Source organism: Salvelinus alpinus, chromosome 11, assembly GCF_045679555.1.
Source record: "Salvelinus alpinus chromosome 11, SLU_Salpinus.1, whole genome shotgun sequence".
Taxonomy (NCBI): Eukaryota; Metazoa; Chordata; class Actinopteri; order Salmoniformes; family Salmonidae; genus Salvelinus; species Salvelinus alpinus.
The window spans coordinates 3,980,431-3,997,834 of record NC_092096.1 but is presented as its reverse complement, the minus strand read 5'-3'; the positions used below and the strand labels follow the sequence as shown (position 1 = coordinate 3,997,834).

Below are 17,404 nucleotides of genomic sequence, written 5' to 3'. Positions count from 1 at the left end.
ACAGAGACAGATAGAGACTGAGGTTAACAACAGAGACAGATAGAGACTGAGGTTAACAACAGAGACAGATAGAGACTGAGGTTAACAACAGAGACAGATAGAGACTGAGGTTAACAACAGAGACAGATAGAGACTGAGGTTAACAACAGAGACAGATAGAGACTGAGGTTAACAACAGAGACAGATAGAGACTGAGGTTAACAACAGAGACAGATAGAGACTGAGGTTAACAACAGACCAGATAGAGACTGAGGTTAACAACAGAGACAGATAGAGACTGAGGTTAACAACAGAGACAGATAGAGACTGAGGTTAACAACAGAGACAGATAGAGACTGAGGTTAACAACAGAGACAGATAGAGACTGAGGTTAACAACAGAGACAGATAGAGACTGAGGTTAACAACAGAGACAGATAGAGACTGAGGTTAACAACAGAGACAGATAGAGACTGAGGTTAACAACAGAGACAGATAGAGACTGAGGTTAACAACAGAGACAGATAGAGACTGAGGTTAACAGACAGAGACAGATAGAGACTGAGGTTAACAGACCAGATAGAGACTGAGGTTAACAACAGAGACAGATAGAGACTGAGGTTAACAACAGAGACAGATAGAGACTGAGGTTAACAACAGAGACAGATAGAGACTGAGGTTAACAACAGAGACAGATAGAGACTGAGGTTAACAACAGAGACAGATAGAGACTGAGGTTAACAACAGAGACAGATAGAGACTGAGGTTAACAACAGAGACAGATAGAGACTGAGGTTAACAACAGAGACAGATAGAGACTGAGGTTAACAACAGAGACAGATAGAGACTGAGGTTAACAACAGAGACAGATAGAGACTGAGGTTAACAACAGAGACAGATAGAGACTGAGGTTAACAACAGAGACAGATAGAGACTGAGGTTAACAACAGAGACAGATAGAGACTGAGGTTAACAACAGAGACAGATAGAGACTGAGGTTAACAACAGAGACAGATAGAGACTGAGGTTAACAACAGAGACAGATAGAGACTGAGGTTAACAGACAGAGACAGATAGAGACTGAGGTTAACAGACAGAGACAGATAGAGACTGAGGTTAACAACAGAGACAGATAGAGACTGAGGTTAACAGACAGAGACAGATAGAGACTGAGGTTAACAACAGAGACAGATAGAGACTGAGGTTAACAACAGAGACAGATAGAGACTGAGGTTAACAACAGAGACAGATAGAGACTGAGGTTAACAGACAGAGACAGATAGAGACTGAGGTTAACAGACAGAGACAGATAGAGACTGAGGTTAACAACAGAGACAGATAGAGACTGAGGTTAACAACAGAGACAGATAGAGACTGAGGTTAACAACAGAGACAGATAGAGACTGAGGTTAACAACAGAGACAGATAGAGACTGAGGTTAACAACAGAGACAGATAGAGACTGAGGTTAACAACAGAGACAGATAGAGACTGAGGTTAACAACAGAGACAGATAGAGACTGAGGTTAACAGAGACAGATAGAGACTGAGGTTAACAGACAGATAGAGACTGAGGTTAACAACAGAGACAGATAGAGACTGAGGTTAACAGAGACAGATAGAGACTGAGGTTAACAACAGAGACAGATAGAGACTGAGGTTAACAGAGCAGATAGAGACTGAGGTTAACAACAGAGACAGATAGAGACTGAGGTTAACAACAGAGACAGATAGAGACTGAGGTTAACAACAGAGACAGATAGAGACTGAGGTTAACAACAGAGACAGATAGAGACTGAGGTTAACAACAGAGACAGATAGAGACTGAGGTTAACAACAGAGACAGATAGAGACTGAGGTTAACAACAGAGACAGATAGAGACTGAGGTTAACAACAGAGACAGATAGAGACTGAGGTTAACAGACCAGATAGAGACTGAGGTTAACAACAGAGACAGATAGAGACTGAGGTTAACAACAGAGACAGATAGAGACTGAGGTTAACAACAGAGACTGATAGAGACTGAGGTTAACAACAGAGACAGATAGAGACTGAGGTTAACAACAGAGACAGATAGAGACTGAGGTTAACAACAGAGACAGATAGAGACTGAGGTTAACAACAGAGACAGATAGAGACTGAGGTTAACAACAGAGACAGATAGAGACTGAGGTTAACAACAGAGACAGATAGAGACTGAGGTTAACAACAGAGACAGATAGAGACTGAGGTTAACAACAGAGACAGATAGAGACTGAGGTTAACAACAGAGACAGATAGAGACTGAGGTTAACAACAGAGACAGATAGAGACTGAGGTTAACAACAGAGACAGATAGAGACTGAGGTTAACAACAGAGACAGATAGAGACTGAGGTTAACAACAGAGACAGATAGAGACTGAGGTTAACAACAGAGACAGATAGAGACTGAGGTTAACAACAGAGACAGATAGAGACTGAGGTTAACAACAGAGACAGATAGAGACTGAGGTTAACAACAGAGACAGATAGAGACTGAGGTTAACAGACAGAGACAGATAGAGACTGAGGTTAACAACAGAGACAGATAGAGACTGAGGTTAACAGACAGAGACAGATAGAGACTGAGGTTAACAACAGAGACAGATAGAGACTGAGGTTAACAACAGAGACAGATAGAGACTGAGGTTAACAACAGAGACAGATAGAGACTGAGGTTAACAACAGAGACAGATAGAGACTGAGGTTAACAGACAAGACAGATAGAGACTGAGGTTAACAGACAGAGACAGATAGAGACTGAGGTTAACAACAGAGACAGATAGAGACTGAGGTTAACAACAGAGACAGATAGAGACTGAGGTTAACAACAGAGACAGATAGAGACTGAGGTTAACAGACCAGAGACAGATAGAGACTGATGGTTAACAACAGAGACTGATAGAGACTGAGGTTAACAACAGAGACTAGATAGAGACTGAGGTTAACAACAGAGACAGATAGAGACTGAGGTTAACAACAGAGACAGATAGAGACTGAGGTTAACAACAGAGACAGATAGAGACTGAGGTTAACAACAGAGACAGATAGAGACTGAGGTTAACAACAGAGACAGATAGAGACTGAGGTTAACAACAGAGACAGATAGAGACTGAGGTTAACAACCGAGGTTAACAGGTTAACAGACCAGATAGAGACTGAGGTTAACCTCAGTCTCCGTCTGTCTGTCCGTTAACCTCAGTCTCCGTCTGTCTCAGATAGAGACTGAGGTTAACAACAGAGACAGATAGAGACTGAGGTTAACAACAGAGACAGATAGAGACTGAGGTTAACAGACCAGATAGAGACTGAGGTTAACAACAGAGACAGATAGAGACTGAGGTTAACAGACAGAGACAGATAGAGACTGAGGTTAACAACAGAGACAGATAGAGACTGAGGTTAACAACAGAGACAGATAGAGACTGAGGTTAACAGACAGAGACAGAAGACTGAGGTTAACAGACATGAGAGTCAGATAGAGACTGAGGTTAACAACAGAGACAGATAGTCTCTGTTGTTAACCTCAGTCTCTATCTGTCTCTGTTGTTAACCTCAGTCTCTATCTGTCTCTGTTGTTAACCTCAGTCTCTATCTGTCTCTGTTGTTAACCTCAGTCTCTATCTGTCTCTGTTGTTAACCTCAGTCTCTATCTGTCTCTGTTGTTAACCTCAGTCTCTATCTGTCTCTGTTGTTAACCTCAGTCTCTATCTGTCTCTGTTGTTAACCTCAGTCTCTATCTGTCTCTGTTGTTAACCTCAGTCTCTATCTGTCTCTGTTGTTAACCTCAGTCTCTATCAGTCTCTGTTGTTAACCTCAGTCTCTATCAGTCTCTGTTGTTAACCTCAGTCTCTATCAGTCTCTGTTGTTAACCTCAGTCTCTATCTGTCTCTGTTGTTAACCTCAGTCTCTATCTGTCTCTGTTGTTAACCTCAGTCTCTATCTGTCTCTGTCTGTTAACCTCAGTCTCTATCAGTCTCTGTTGTTAACCTCAGTCTCTATCTGTCTCTGTTGTTAACCTCAGTCTCTATCTGTCTCTGTCTGTTAACCTCAGTCTCTATCTGTCTCTGTTGTTAACCTCAGTCTCTATCTGTCTCTGTTGTTAACCTCAGTCTCTATCTGTCTCTGTTGTTAACCTCAGTCTCTATCTGTCTCTGTTGTTAACCTCAGTCTCTATCTGTCTCTGTTGTTAACCTCAGTCTCTATCTGTCTCTGTCTGTTAACCTCAGTCTCTATCTGTCTCTGTTGTTAACCTCAGTCTCTATCTGTCTCTGTTGTTAACCTCAGTCTCTATCTGTCTCTGTTGTTAACCTCAGTCTATCTGTCTCTGTTGTTAACCTCAGTCTCTATCTGTCTCTGTTGTTAACCTCAGTCTCTATCTGTCTCTGTTGTTAACCTCAGTCTCTATCTGTCTCTGTTGTTAACCTCAGTCTCTATCTGTCTCTGTTGTTAACCTCAGTCTCTATCTGTCTCTGTTGTTAACCTCAGTCTCTATCTGTCTCTGTTGTTAACAACAGAGACAGATAGAGACTGAGGTTAACAGACCAGATAGAGACTGAGGTTAACCTCAGTCTCCGTCTGTCTGTCCGTTAACCTCAGTCTCCGTCTGTCTGTCTGTTAACCTCAGTCTCTATCTGTCTGTCTGTTAACCTCAGTCTCCGTCTGTCTGTCTGTTAACCTCAGTCTCCGTCTGTCTGTCCGTTAACCTCAGTCTCCGTCTGTCTGTCTGTTAACCTCAGTCTCCGTCTGTCTGTCTGTTAACCTCAGTCTCTATCTGTCTGTCTGTTAACCTCAGTCTCCGTCTGTCTGTCTGTTAACCTCAGTCTCCGTCTGTCTGTCCGTTAACCTCAGTCTCCGTCTGTCTGTCTGTTAACCTCAGTCTCCGTCTGTCTGTCCGTTAACCTCAGTCTCCGTCTGTCTGTCTGTTAACCTCAGTCTCCGTCTGTCTGTCTGTTAACCTCAGTCTCCGTCTGTCTGTCCGTTAACCTCAGTCTCCGTCTGTCTGTCTGTTAACCTCAGTCTATCTGTCTATGTCAAGTCCTGTTTCCCTAAAGAAACATGGGACCAACACTTCACATGTTGTCTGTATTTGTGTTCAGTGTAAATCCCATTTCCAGATGAACCATGGGACCAACACTTCCTGTTAACATTTCCAGATTGATGCTAATAATAAGACTCTTACGGTCTTCGAAGATGAGCCCCACTGTCGCCACGGCCTCTCTGCTGAGCAGCATGATGGGATTGTCTCTGGAGGTCCGCGGGAAGGTCTGTGCTTGGCGGTTGGGCTCCAACTGCAGCCGGCGCCCCTCGTACAGGAGCTCCTGGTTGTGGACCGGGATATTACACCGACGAGACAGCAGCTCCTGGAAGAGAGTCGCCCTGGGCAGAGAGGTCGGAGGTTAAAGGGTCAGCCCTCTATCTCTCGGAGCAGCATCGTCCTGTGGACAGAGGACGAGCTGCAGTTTACAGAGAAAAGTAAATCATTCTGTGTGTATGGTCAGTGGTTATATTCATCCTATTTTACACCCCCTCGGAGAGGAGGTTAACAACCAGAGTCTGTCATTATCAACGGTGACCCTAAAGTTTGGTACACCTGGATTTGGGGAGGTCCTCCCATTCTTCTCTGCAGATCCTCTCGAACTCTGTCAGGTTGGATGGGGAGCGTCGCTGTAGGGCTATTTTCAGAGATGTTCGATCGGGATCAAGTCAGGGCTCTGGCTGGGTCACTCAAGGACATTCAAAGATTTGTCCCGAATGCACTGTAGTGGAGACTCACGTATTGTACTGGTGGATGTAGATGTAGTGGAGACTCACGTATCGTACTGGTGGATGTATCTGTAGTGGAGACTCACGTATTGTACTGGTGGATGTATCTGTAGTGGAGACTCACGTATTGTACTGGTGGATGTATCTGTAGTGGAGACTCACGTATTGTACTGGTGGATGTATCTGTAGTGGAGACTCACGTATTGTACTGGTGAATGTATCTGTAGTGGAGACTCACGTATTGTACTGGTGAATGTATCTGTAGTGGAGACTCACGTATTGTACTGGTGAATGTATCTGTAGTGGAGACTCACGTATTGTACTGGTGGATGTATCTGTAGTGGAGACTCACGTATTGTACTGGTGGATGTATCTGTAGTGGAGACTCACGTATTGTACTGGTGGATGTATCTGTAGTGGAGACTCACGTATTGTACTGGTGGATGTATCTGTAGTGGAGACTCACGTATTGTACTGGTGGATGTATCTGTAGTGGAGACTCACGTATTGTACTGGTGGATGTATCTGTAGTGGAGACTCACGTATTGTACTGGTGGATGTATCTGTAGTGGAGACTCACGTATTGTACTGGTGGATGTATCTGTAGTGGAGACTCACGTATTGTACTGGTGGATGTATCTGTAGTGGAGACTCACGTATTGTACTGGTGGATGTAGATGTAGTGGAGACTCACGTATTGTACTGGTGGATGTATCTGTAGTGGAGACTCACGTATTGTACTGGTGAATGTATCTGTAGTGGAGACTCACGTATTGTACTGGTGAATGTATCTGTAGTGGAGACTCACGTATTGTACTGGTGGATGTATCTGTAGTGGAGACTCACGTATTGTACTGGTGGATGTATCTGTAGTAGAGACTCACGTATTGTACTGGTGGATGTATCTGTAGTAGAGACTCACGTATTGTACTGGTGGATGTATCTGTAGTAGAGACTCACGTATTGTACTGGTGGATGTATCTGTAGTGGAGACTCACGTATTGTACTGGTGGATGTAGTGGAGACTCACGTATTGTACCGGTGGATGTAGATGTAGTGGAGACTCACGTATTGTACTGGTGGATGTATCTGTAGTGGAGACTCACGTATTGTACTGGTGGATGTATCTGTAGTGGAGACTCACGTATTGTACTGGTGGATGTAGATGTAGTGGAGACTCACGTATTGTACTGGTGGATGTATCTGTAGTGGAGACTCACGTATTGTACTGGTGGATGTATCTGTAGTGGAGACTCACGTATTGTACTGGTGGATGTATCTGTAGTGGAGACTCACGTATTGTACCGGTGGATGTATCTTTAGTGGAGACTCACGTATTGTACTGGTGGATGTATCTGTAGTGGAGACTCACGTATTGTACTGGTGGATGTATCTGTAGTGGAGACTCACGTATTGTACTGGTGGATGTAGATGTAGTGGAGACTCACGTATTGTACTGGTGGATGTAGTGGAGACTCACGTATTGTACCGGTGGATGTAGATGTAGTGGAGACTCCCGTATTGTACTGGTGGATGTATCTGTAGTGGAGACTCACGTATTGTACTGGTGGATGTATCTGTAGTGGAGACTCACGTATTGTACTGGTGGATGTAGATGTAGTGGAGACTCACGTATTGTACTGGTGGATGTAGATGTAGTGGAGACTCACGTATTGTACCGGTGGATGTATCTGTAGTGGAGACTCACGTATTGTATCTGTAGTGGAGACTCACGTATTGTACCGGTGGATGTATCTGTAGTGGAGACTCACGTATTGTACCGGTGGATGTATCTGTAGTGGAGACTCACGTATTGTACCGGTGGATGTATCTGTAGTGGAGACTCACGTATTGTACTGGTGGATGTAGATGTAGTGGAGACTCACGTATTGTACTGGTGGATGTATCTGTAGTGGAGACTCACGTATTGTACTGGTGGATGTATCTGTAGTGGAGACTCACGTATTGTACTGGTGGATGTAGTGGAGACTCACGTATTGTACTGGTGGATGTAGATGTAGTGGAGACTCACGTATTGTACTGGTGGATGTAGATGTAGTGGAGACTCACGTATTGTACTGGTGGATGTAGTGGAGACTCACGTATTGTACTGGTGGATGTATCTGTAGTGGAGACTCACGTATTGTACTGGTGGATGTAGATGTAGTGGAGACTCACGTATTGTACTGGTGGATGTATGTAGTGGAGACTCACGTATTGTACTGGTGGATGTAGATGTAGTGGAGACTCACGTATTGTACTGGTGGATGTAGATGTAGTGGAGACTCACGTATTGTACTGGTGGATGTAGTGTAGTGGAGACTCACGTATTGTACCGGTGGATGTATCTGTAGTGGAGACTCACTTATTGTACCGGTGGATGTAGATGTAGTGGAGACTCACGTATTGTACTGGTGGATGTATCTGTAGTGGAGACTCACGTATTGTACTGGTGGATGTATCTGTAGTGGAGACTCACGTATTGTACTGGTGGATGTAGATGTAGTGGAGACTCACGTATTGTACTGGTGGATGTATCTGTAGTGGAGACTCACGTATTGTACTGGTGGATGTAGATGTAGTGGAGACTCACGTATTGTACCGGTGGATGTAGATGTAGTGGAGACTCACGTATTGTACCGGTGGATGTAGATGTAGTGGAGACTCACGTATTGTACTGGTGGATGTAGATGTAGTGGAGACTCACGTATTGTACTGGTGGATGTAGATGTAGTGGAGAGTAGCCTGCTGTAGACTGAAGACCAACACCACGGTACGATGCAGGATATCACTGGTCTCAGCAAAGAACTGGTCAAAGCCCCAACACTTCTCCTGGTCAGCCTCCAAGATGTTGGCTAGGACTGGGGTCAGCAGGCTCTGGAGGCCCCTGGAGGAGAGAGGTCAGGGGGTAGAGGCCAGGGGGTAGAGGTCAGGGGGTAGAGGCCAGGTTATTTACTAGTTTTAATGGACCAGAGGACCTACTTGGAGGAGCTGCAGTAGACAGGGGTAGAGGTCAGGGGGTAGAGGTCAGGGGGTAGAGGTCAGGGGGTAGAGGCCAGGGGGTAGAGGTCAGGGGGTAGAGGCCAGGGGGTAGAGGTCAGGGGGTAGAGGCCAGGGGGTAGAGGTCAGGGGGTAGAGGTCAGGGGGTAGACTAGAGTACGTACTTGGACAGGTTGCAGTAGACAGGGGGTAGAGGTCAGGGGGTAGAGGTCAGGGGGTAGAGGTCAGGGGGTAGAGGTCAGGGGGTAGAGGCCAGGGGGTAGAGGCCAGGGGGTAGAGGTCAGGGGGTAGAGGTCAGGGGGTAGACTAGAGTACGTACTTGGACAGGTTGCAGGAGACAGGGGGTAGAGGTCAGGGGGTAGAGATCAGGGGGTAGAGGCCAGGGGGTAGAGGTCAGGGGGTAGAGGTCAGGGGGTAGAGGCCAGGGGGTAGAGGCCAGGGGGTAGAGGTCAGGGGGTAGAGGCCAGGGGGTAGAGGTCAGGGGGTAGAGGTCAGGGGGTAGAGGTCAGGGGGTAGACTAGAGTACGTACTTGGACAGGTTGCAGGAGACAGGGGGTAGAGGTCAGGGGGTAGAGGTCAGGGGGTAGAGGTCAGGGGGTAGAGGTCAGGGGGTAGAGGCCAGGGGGTAGAGGCCAGGGGGTAGAGGCCAGGGGGTAGAGGTCAGGGGGTAGAGGTCAGGGGGTAGAGGCCAGGGGGTAGAGGTCAGGGGGTAGAGGCCAGGGGGTAGAGGTCAGGGGGTAGAGGTCAGGGGGTAGAGGCCAGGGGGTAGAGGTCAGGGGGTAGAGGTCAGGGGGTAGAGGCCAGGGGGTAGAGGCCAGGGGGTAGATGTCAGGGGGTAGAGGTCAGGGGGTAGAGGTCAGGGGGTAGAGGTCAGGGGGTAGAGGTCAGGGGGTAGACTAGAGTACGTACTTGGACAGGTTGCAGGAGACAGGCATCTCGGTGCTCCACTCGATCTTCCCGTTCTCAAACTTCTGCTGCCCTGAGACGGTTCCTGACGGCTTCTCTGTGATGATTTTATACCTGATGGGAGACAGGACAACAACGTCACTACACATAACCTTCAGTCACCGAGACAAACATCTCACTTTACAGATGCTGTCACACCTGTCCACCTGTCCAACGGACTTCAAGGAGCCACTCGTCTCCTATTTGTGCTTTATTGGACAGGACAGGTGTCCAGAGGAAAGAGGTCCTGAAACAGCACTGGTCTGAACCCCTGGTGCAGCGGTAGCTATGTACAGTACATTCAGAAAGCATTCAGGCCAGTACATTCAGACAGCATTCAGGCCAGTACATTCAGAAAGCATTCAGGCCAGTACATTCAGAAAGCATTCAGGCCAGTACATTCAGAAAGCATTCAGGCCAGTACATTCAGAAAGCATCCAGGCCAGTACATTCAGACAGCATTCAGGCCAGTACATTCAGAAAGCATTCAGGCCAGTACATTCAGAAAGCATTCAGGCCAGTACATTCAGAAAGCATCCAGGCCAGTACATTCAGAAAGCATTCAGGCCAGTACATTCAGAAAGCATCCAGGCCAGTACATTCAGACAGCATTCAGGCCAGTACATTCAGAAAGCATTCAGGCCAGTACATTCAGGCCAGTACATTCAGACAGCATTCAGGCCAGTACATTCAGACAGCATTCAGGCCAGTACATTCAGAAAGCATTCAGGCCAGTACATTCAGAAAGCATCCAGGCCAGTACATTCAGACAGCATCCAGGCCAGTACATTCAGACAGCATTCAGGCCAATACATTCAGACAGCATCCAGGCCAGTACATTCAGAAAGCATTCAGGCCAGTACATTCAGAAAGCATTCAGGCCAGTACATTCAGGCCAGTACATTCAGAAAGCATTCAGGCCAGTACATTCAGAAAGCATTCAGGCCAGTACATTCAGGCCAGTACATTCAGGCCAGTACATTCAGAAAGCATCCAGGCCAGTACATTCAGAAAGCATTCAGGCCAGTACATTCAGAAAGCATTCAGACAGCATTCAGGCCAGTACATTCAGAAAGCATTCAGGCCAGTACATTCAGACAGCATTCAGGCCAGTACATTCAGACAGCATTAATGCCAGTACATTCAGAAAGCATTCAGGCCAGTACATTCAGAAAGCATCCAGGCCAGTACATTCAGACAGCATCCAGGCCAGTACATTCAGACAGCATTCAGGCCAGTACATTCAGACAGCATCCAGGCCAGTACATTCAGAAAGCATCCAGGCCAGTACATTCAGACAGCATTCAGGCCAGTACATTCAGACAGCATCCAGGCCAGTACATTCAGACAGCATTCAGGCCAGTACATTCAGACAGCATTCAGGCCAGTACATTCAGAAAGCATTCAGGCCAGTACATTCAGAAAGCATCCAGGCCAGTACATTCAGAAAGCATCCAGGCCAGTACATTCAGACAGCATTCAGGCCAGTACATTCAGAAAGCATTCAGGCCAGTACATTCAGACAGCATTCAGGCCAGTACATTCAAACAGCATTCAGGCCAGTACATTCAGGCCAGTACATTCAGAAAGCATTCAGGCCAGTACATTCAGAAAGAATTCAGGCCAGTACATTCAGGCCAGTACATTCAGAAAGCATTCAGGCCAGTACATTCAGAAAGCATTCAGGCCAGTACATTCAGAAAGCATTCAGGCCAGTACATTCAGAAAGCATTCAGGCCAGTACATTCAGAAAGCATTCAGGCCAGTACATTCAGGCCAGTACATTCAGACAGCATTCAGGCCAGTACATTCAGCAAGCATTCAGGCCAGTACATTCAGACATCATTCAGGCCAGTACATTCAGAAAGCATCCAGGCCAGTACATTCAGAAAGCATTCAGGCCAGTACATTCAGACAGCATTCAGGCCAGTACATTCAGACAGCATTCAGGCCAGTACATTCAGGCCAGTACATTCAGACAGCATCCAGGCCAGTACATTCAGAAAGCATCCAGGCCAGTACATTCAGACAGCATTCAGGCCAGTACATTCAGACAGCATCCAGGCCAGTACATTCAGACAGCATTCAGGCCAGTACATTCAGAAAGCATTCAGGCCAGTACATTCAGAAAGCATCCAGGCCAGTACATTCAGAAAGCATCCAGGCCAGTACATTCAGACAGCATTCAGGCCAGTACATTCAGAAAGCATTCAGGCCAGTACATTCAGACAGCATTCAGGCCAGTACATTCAAACAGCATTCAGGCCAGTACATTCAGAAAGCATTCAGGCCAGTACATTCAGAAAGCATTCAGGCCAGTACATTCAGGCCAGTACATTCAGAAAGCATTCAGGCCAGTACATTCAGAAAGCATTCAGGCCAGTACATTCAGGCCAGTACATTCAGGCCAGTACATTCAGGCCAGTACATTCAGAAAGCATTCAGGCCAGTACATTCAGAAAGCATTCAGGCCAGTACATTCAGAAAGCATTCAGGCCAGTACATTCAGGCCAGTACATTCAGGCCAGTACATTCAGGCCAGTACATTCAGGCCAGTACATTCAGGCCAGTACATTCAGAAAGCATTCAGGCCAGTACATTCAGAAAGCATTCAGGCCAGTACATTCAGAAAGCATTCAGGCCAGTACATTCAGGCCAGTACATTCAGACAGCATTCAGGCCAGTACATTCAGCAAGCATTCAGGCCAGTACATTCAGACATCATTCAGGCCAGTACATTCAGAAAGCATCCAGGCCAGTACATTCAGAAAGCATCCAGGCCAGTACATTCAGACAGCATTCAGGCCAGTACATTCAGAAAGCATTCAGGCCAGTACATTCAGACAGCATTCAGGCCAGTACATTCAAACAGCATTCAGGCCAGTACATTCAGGCCAGTACATTCAGAAAGCATTCAGGCCAATACATTCAGACAGCATCCAGGCCAGTACATTCAGAAAGCATTCAGGCCAGTACATTCAGAAAGCATTCAGGCCAGTACATTCAGGCCAGTACATTCAGAAAGCATTCAGGCCAGTACATTCAGAAAGCATTCAGGCCAGTACATTCAGGCCAGTACATTCAGGCCAGTACATTCAGAAAGCATTCAGGCCAGTACATTCAGAAAGCATTCAGGCCAGTACATTCAGAAAGCATTCAGGCCAGTACATTCAGGCCAGTACATTCAGACAGCATTCAGGCCAGTACATTCAGCAAGCATTCAGGCCAGTACATTCAGACATCATTCAGGCCAGTACATTCAGAAAGCATCCAGGCCAGTACATTCAGAAAGCATTCAGGCCAGTACATTCAGAAAGCATTCAGGCCAGTACATTCAGACAGCATTCAGGCCAGTACATTCAGGCCAGTACATTCAGACAGCATTCAGGCCAGTACATTCAGAAAGCATTCAGGCCAGTACATTCAGGCCAGTACATTCAGAAAGCATTCAGGCCAGTACAGAAGACCACTAGACCACCAGGATGTAGTTCTTAGACCACTAGACCACCCTAGGTCACCAGGATGTAGTTCTTAGACCACTAGACCACCAGGATGTAGTTCTTAGACCACTAGACAACCCTAGCTCAACAGGATGTAGTTCTTACATGACTTCCTTGTTCCTGCGTGGTCCTTCGAAGGGTCTGAAGGGGAGTGACCCGGTGGCAGCGTGGAAGAAGGTGACTCCGATGCTCCACAGGTCAACCGTTGCACCATACTTCTTCTGGTGCTCTTTCCTCAGTACTGCACGCTCATACATGTCAGGGTGCTGTTAGACACACAGAGAGACACACACAGAGAGAGACACAGAGAGACACACACAGAGAGACACAGAGACACACAGAGAAACACACAGAGAGAAAAACACAGAGAAACACACAGAGAGAGACACACAGAGATACACACACAGAGAGACACACACAGAGAGACACACAGAGACACACAGAGACACACAGAGACACACAGAGAAACACACAGAGAGAGACACACAGAGAGAGACACACAGAGAGAAACACAGAGACACACACAGAGAAACACACAGAGAGAAACACACAGAGAAACACACAGAGAAACACACAGAGAGAAACACACAGAGAAACACACAGAGAGAGACACACAGAGAGAGACACAGAGAGAGACACAGAGACACACAGAGAAAAACACAGAGAAACACACAAAGAAACACACAGAGAGAGACACAAAGAGAAACACACAGAGAGACACACACACAGAGAGAGACACACACAGAGAAACAGAGAGAAACACACAGATAGACACACAGAGAAACGCACAGAGAGACACACAGAGAAACACACAGAGAGACACACAGAGACACAGAGAAACACAGAGAAACACACACAGAAACACACAGAGAGAGACACACAGAGACACACAGAGAGAGAAACACACAGAGAGAGAAACACACAGAGACACACAGAGAGAGACACACAGAGAGAGAAACACACAGAGAGAAACACACATAGACACACAGAGAGAGAAACACACAGAGACACACAGAGACACACAGAGAGACACACAGAGAAACACACAGAGAGAGACACACAGAGAGAGACACACAGAGAGAGACACACAGAGAAACACACAGAGAAACACACAGAGAGACACACACAGAGAGACACACACACAGAGAAACACAGAGAGAAACACACAGAGAGAGACACACACAGAGAGACACACACAGAGAGACACACACAGAGAGACACACACAGAGATAAACACACAGAGAGACACACAGAGAGAAACAGAGAGAGAAACACACAGAGACACACACAGAGAGAAACACACAGAGAGAGACACACACAGAGACACACACACAGAGAGACACACAGAGAGAGACACACAGAGAGACACACACAGAGAGACACACACAGAGAGACACACAGAGAGAGACACACAGAGAGACACACAGAGAGAGACACAGAGAGAGACACACAGAGAGACACACACAGAGAGAAACACACAGAGAGAGACACACAGAGAGAGACACACAGAGAGAGACACACAGAGAGAGACACACACAGAGAGAAACACACACAGAGACACACAGAGAAACACACAGAGAGACACACAGAGAGAAACACAGAGAGAAACACAGAGAGACACACGTCATGTTGAGTCCATAGCAGATTATTCCTTTAGGTGAGTAAAGTGTCCTATTGTAGGTGAGAGGTCAAAACGGCAGGTAGAGGTCGGAGGTCAGCAGACTCACCAGATATTCCTCAGTGCCGTAAAGGGAGACAAACTGCTCGTCGTCCTCTAGTTCTCTGGCTGCTCCGAAGTCAGTCAGCTTATAGACAGACCTCCCGTCGTCGCCGATGACACGCATGATGTTGCCTGGTTTGATGTCACGGTGCACGATACCGTACTCTCTGAGATGGTTCATACCGGCAACTGTAAATATACAGGACAGGGTTGTTACAGTCATTACCACCTCAACACAGAGCAGCGTTACAGTCATTACCACCTCAACACAGAGCAGTGTTACAGTCATTACCACCTCAACACAGAGCAGTGTTACAGTCATTACCACCTCAACACAGAGCAGTGTTACAGTCATTACCACCTCAACACAGAGCAGTGTTACAGTCATTACCACCTCAACACACAGAGCAGCGTTACAGTCATTACCACCTCAACACAGAACAGTGTTAGTCATTATCACCTCAACACAGATCAGCGTTAGTCATTACCACCTCAACACAGAGCAGTGTTACAGTCATTACCACCTCAACACACAGAGCAGTGTTACAGTCATTACCACCTCAACACAGAGCAGTGTTACAGTCATTACCACCTCAACACACAGAGCAGCGTTACAGTCATTACCACCTCAACACAGAACAGTGTTAGTCATTATCACCTCAACACAGATCAGCGTTAGTCATTACCACCTCAACACAGAGCAGCGTTACAGTCATTACCACCTCAACACAGAACAGTGTTAGTCATTATCACCTCAACACAGATCAGCGTTAGTCATTACCACCTCAACACAGAGCAGTGTTACAGTCATTACCACCTCAACACACAGAGCAGTGTTACAGTCATTACCACCTCAACACACAGAGCAGCGTTACAGTCATTACCACCTCAACACAGAACAGTGTTAGTCATTATCACCTCAACACAGATCAGCGTTAGTCATTACCACCTCAACACAGAGCAGTGTTACAGTCATTACCACCTCAACACAGAACAGTGTTAGTCATTATCACCTCAACACAGATCAGCGTTAGTCATTACCACCTCAACACAGAGCAGCGTTACAGTCATTACCACCTCAACACACGAGCAGCGTTAGTCATTACCACCTCAACACAGAGCAGTGTTAGTCATTACCACCTCAACACACAGAGCAGCGTTAGTCATTACCACCTCAACACACAGAGCAGCGTTAGTCATTACCACCTCAATACAGAGCAGCGTTAGTCATTACCACCTCAACACACAGAGCAGCGTTAGTCATTACCACCTCAACACACAGAGCAGCGTTAGTCATTACCACCTCAACACAGAGCAGCGTTAGTCATTACCACCTCAACACAGAGCAGCGTTAGTCATTACCACCTCAACACACAGAGCAGCGTTACAGTCATTACCAACTCAACACAGAGCAGCGTTACAGTCATTACCACCTCAACGCAGAGCAGCGTTACAGTCATTACCACCTCAACACACAGAGCAGCGTTACAGTCATTACCACCTCAACACACAGAGCAGCGTTAGTCATTACCACCTCAACACACAGAGCAGCGTTACAGTCATTACTACCTCAACACAGAGCAGCGTTAGTCACTACCACCTCAACACACAGAGCAGCGTTAGTCATTATCACCTCAACTCACAGAGCAGCGTTACAGTCATTACCACCTCAACACACAGAGCAGCGTTACAGTCATTACCACCTCAACACACAGAGCAGCGTTAGTCATTATCACCTCAACTCACAGAGCAGCGTTAGTCATTACCACCTCAACACACAGAGCAGCGTTACAGTCATTACCACCTCAACACAGAACAGTGTTAGTCATTATCACCTCAACACAGATCAGCGTTAGTCATTACCACCTCAACACAGAGCAGTGTTACAGTCATTACCACCTCAACACACAGAGCAGCGTTACAGTCATTACCACCTCAACACAGAGCAGCGTTAGTCAATACCACCTCAACACAGAGCAGCGTTAGTCATTACCACCTCAACACACAGAGCAGCGTTACAGTCATTACCACCTCAACACAGAGCAGCGTTAGTCATTACCACCTCAACACAGAGCAGCGTTAGTCATTACCACCTCAACACACAGAGCAGCGTTACAGTCATTACCACCTCAACACACAGAGCAGCATTACAGTCATTACCACCTCAACACACAGAGCAGCGTTAGTCATTACCACCTCAACACACAGAGCAGCGTTACAGTCATTACCACCTCAACACAGAGCAGCGTTAGTCATTACCACCTCAACACACAGAGCAGCGTTACAGTCATTACCACCTCAACACAGAGCAGCGTTAGTCATTACCACCTCAACACACAGAGCAGCGTTACAGTCATTACCACCTCAACACAGAGCAGCGTTAGTCATTACCACCTCAACACACAGAGCAGTGTTACAGTCATTACCACCTCAACACAGAGCAGCGTTACAGTCATTACCACCTCAACACTCAGAG

At 46.6% G+C, this 17,404-nt stretch overlaps 1 protein-coding gene across 2 annotated transcripts in view; it reads right to left on the bottom strand.

Annotated features, from left to right (window-relative positions):
- Window positions 1–17,404, bottom strand: part of tbk1 (TANK-binding kinase 1) — an 86,058-nt gene that overhangs the window by 44,533 nt on the left and 24,121 nt on the right. For both annotated transcript variants that reach the window (XM_071331540.1, XM_071331539.1), the window contains exons 5-9: window positions 14,936–15,117; window positions 13,314–13,474; window positions 9,673–9,783; window positions 8,471–8,650; window positions 5,180–5,376 (exon numbers count right to left, since the gene is read on the bottom strand). In XM_071331540.1, coding sequence (XP_071187641.1) covers window positions 5,180–5,376; window positions 8,471–8,650; window positions 9,673–9,783; window positions 13,314–13,474; window positions 14,936–15,117 — 831 coding nt within the window. The remainder of the gene's footprint in view (window positions 1–5,179; window positions 5,377–8,470; window positions 8,651–9,672; window positions 9,784–13,313; window positions 13,475–14,935; window positions 15,118–17,404) is intronic.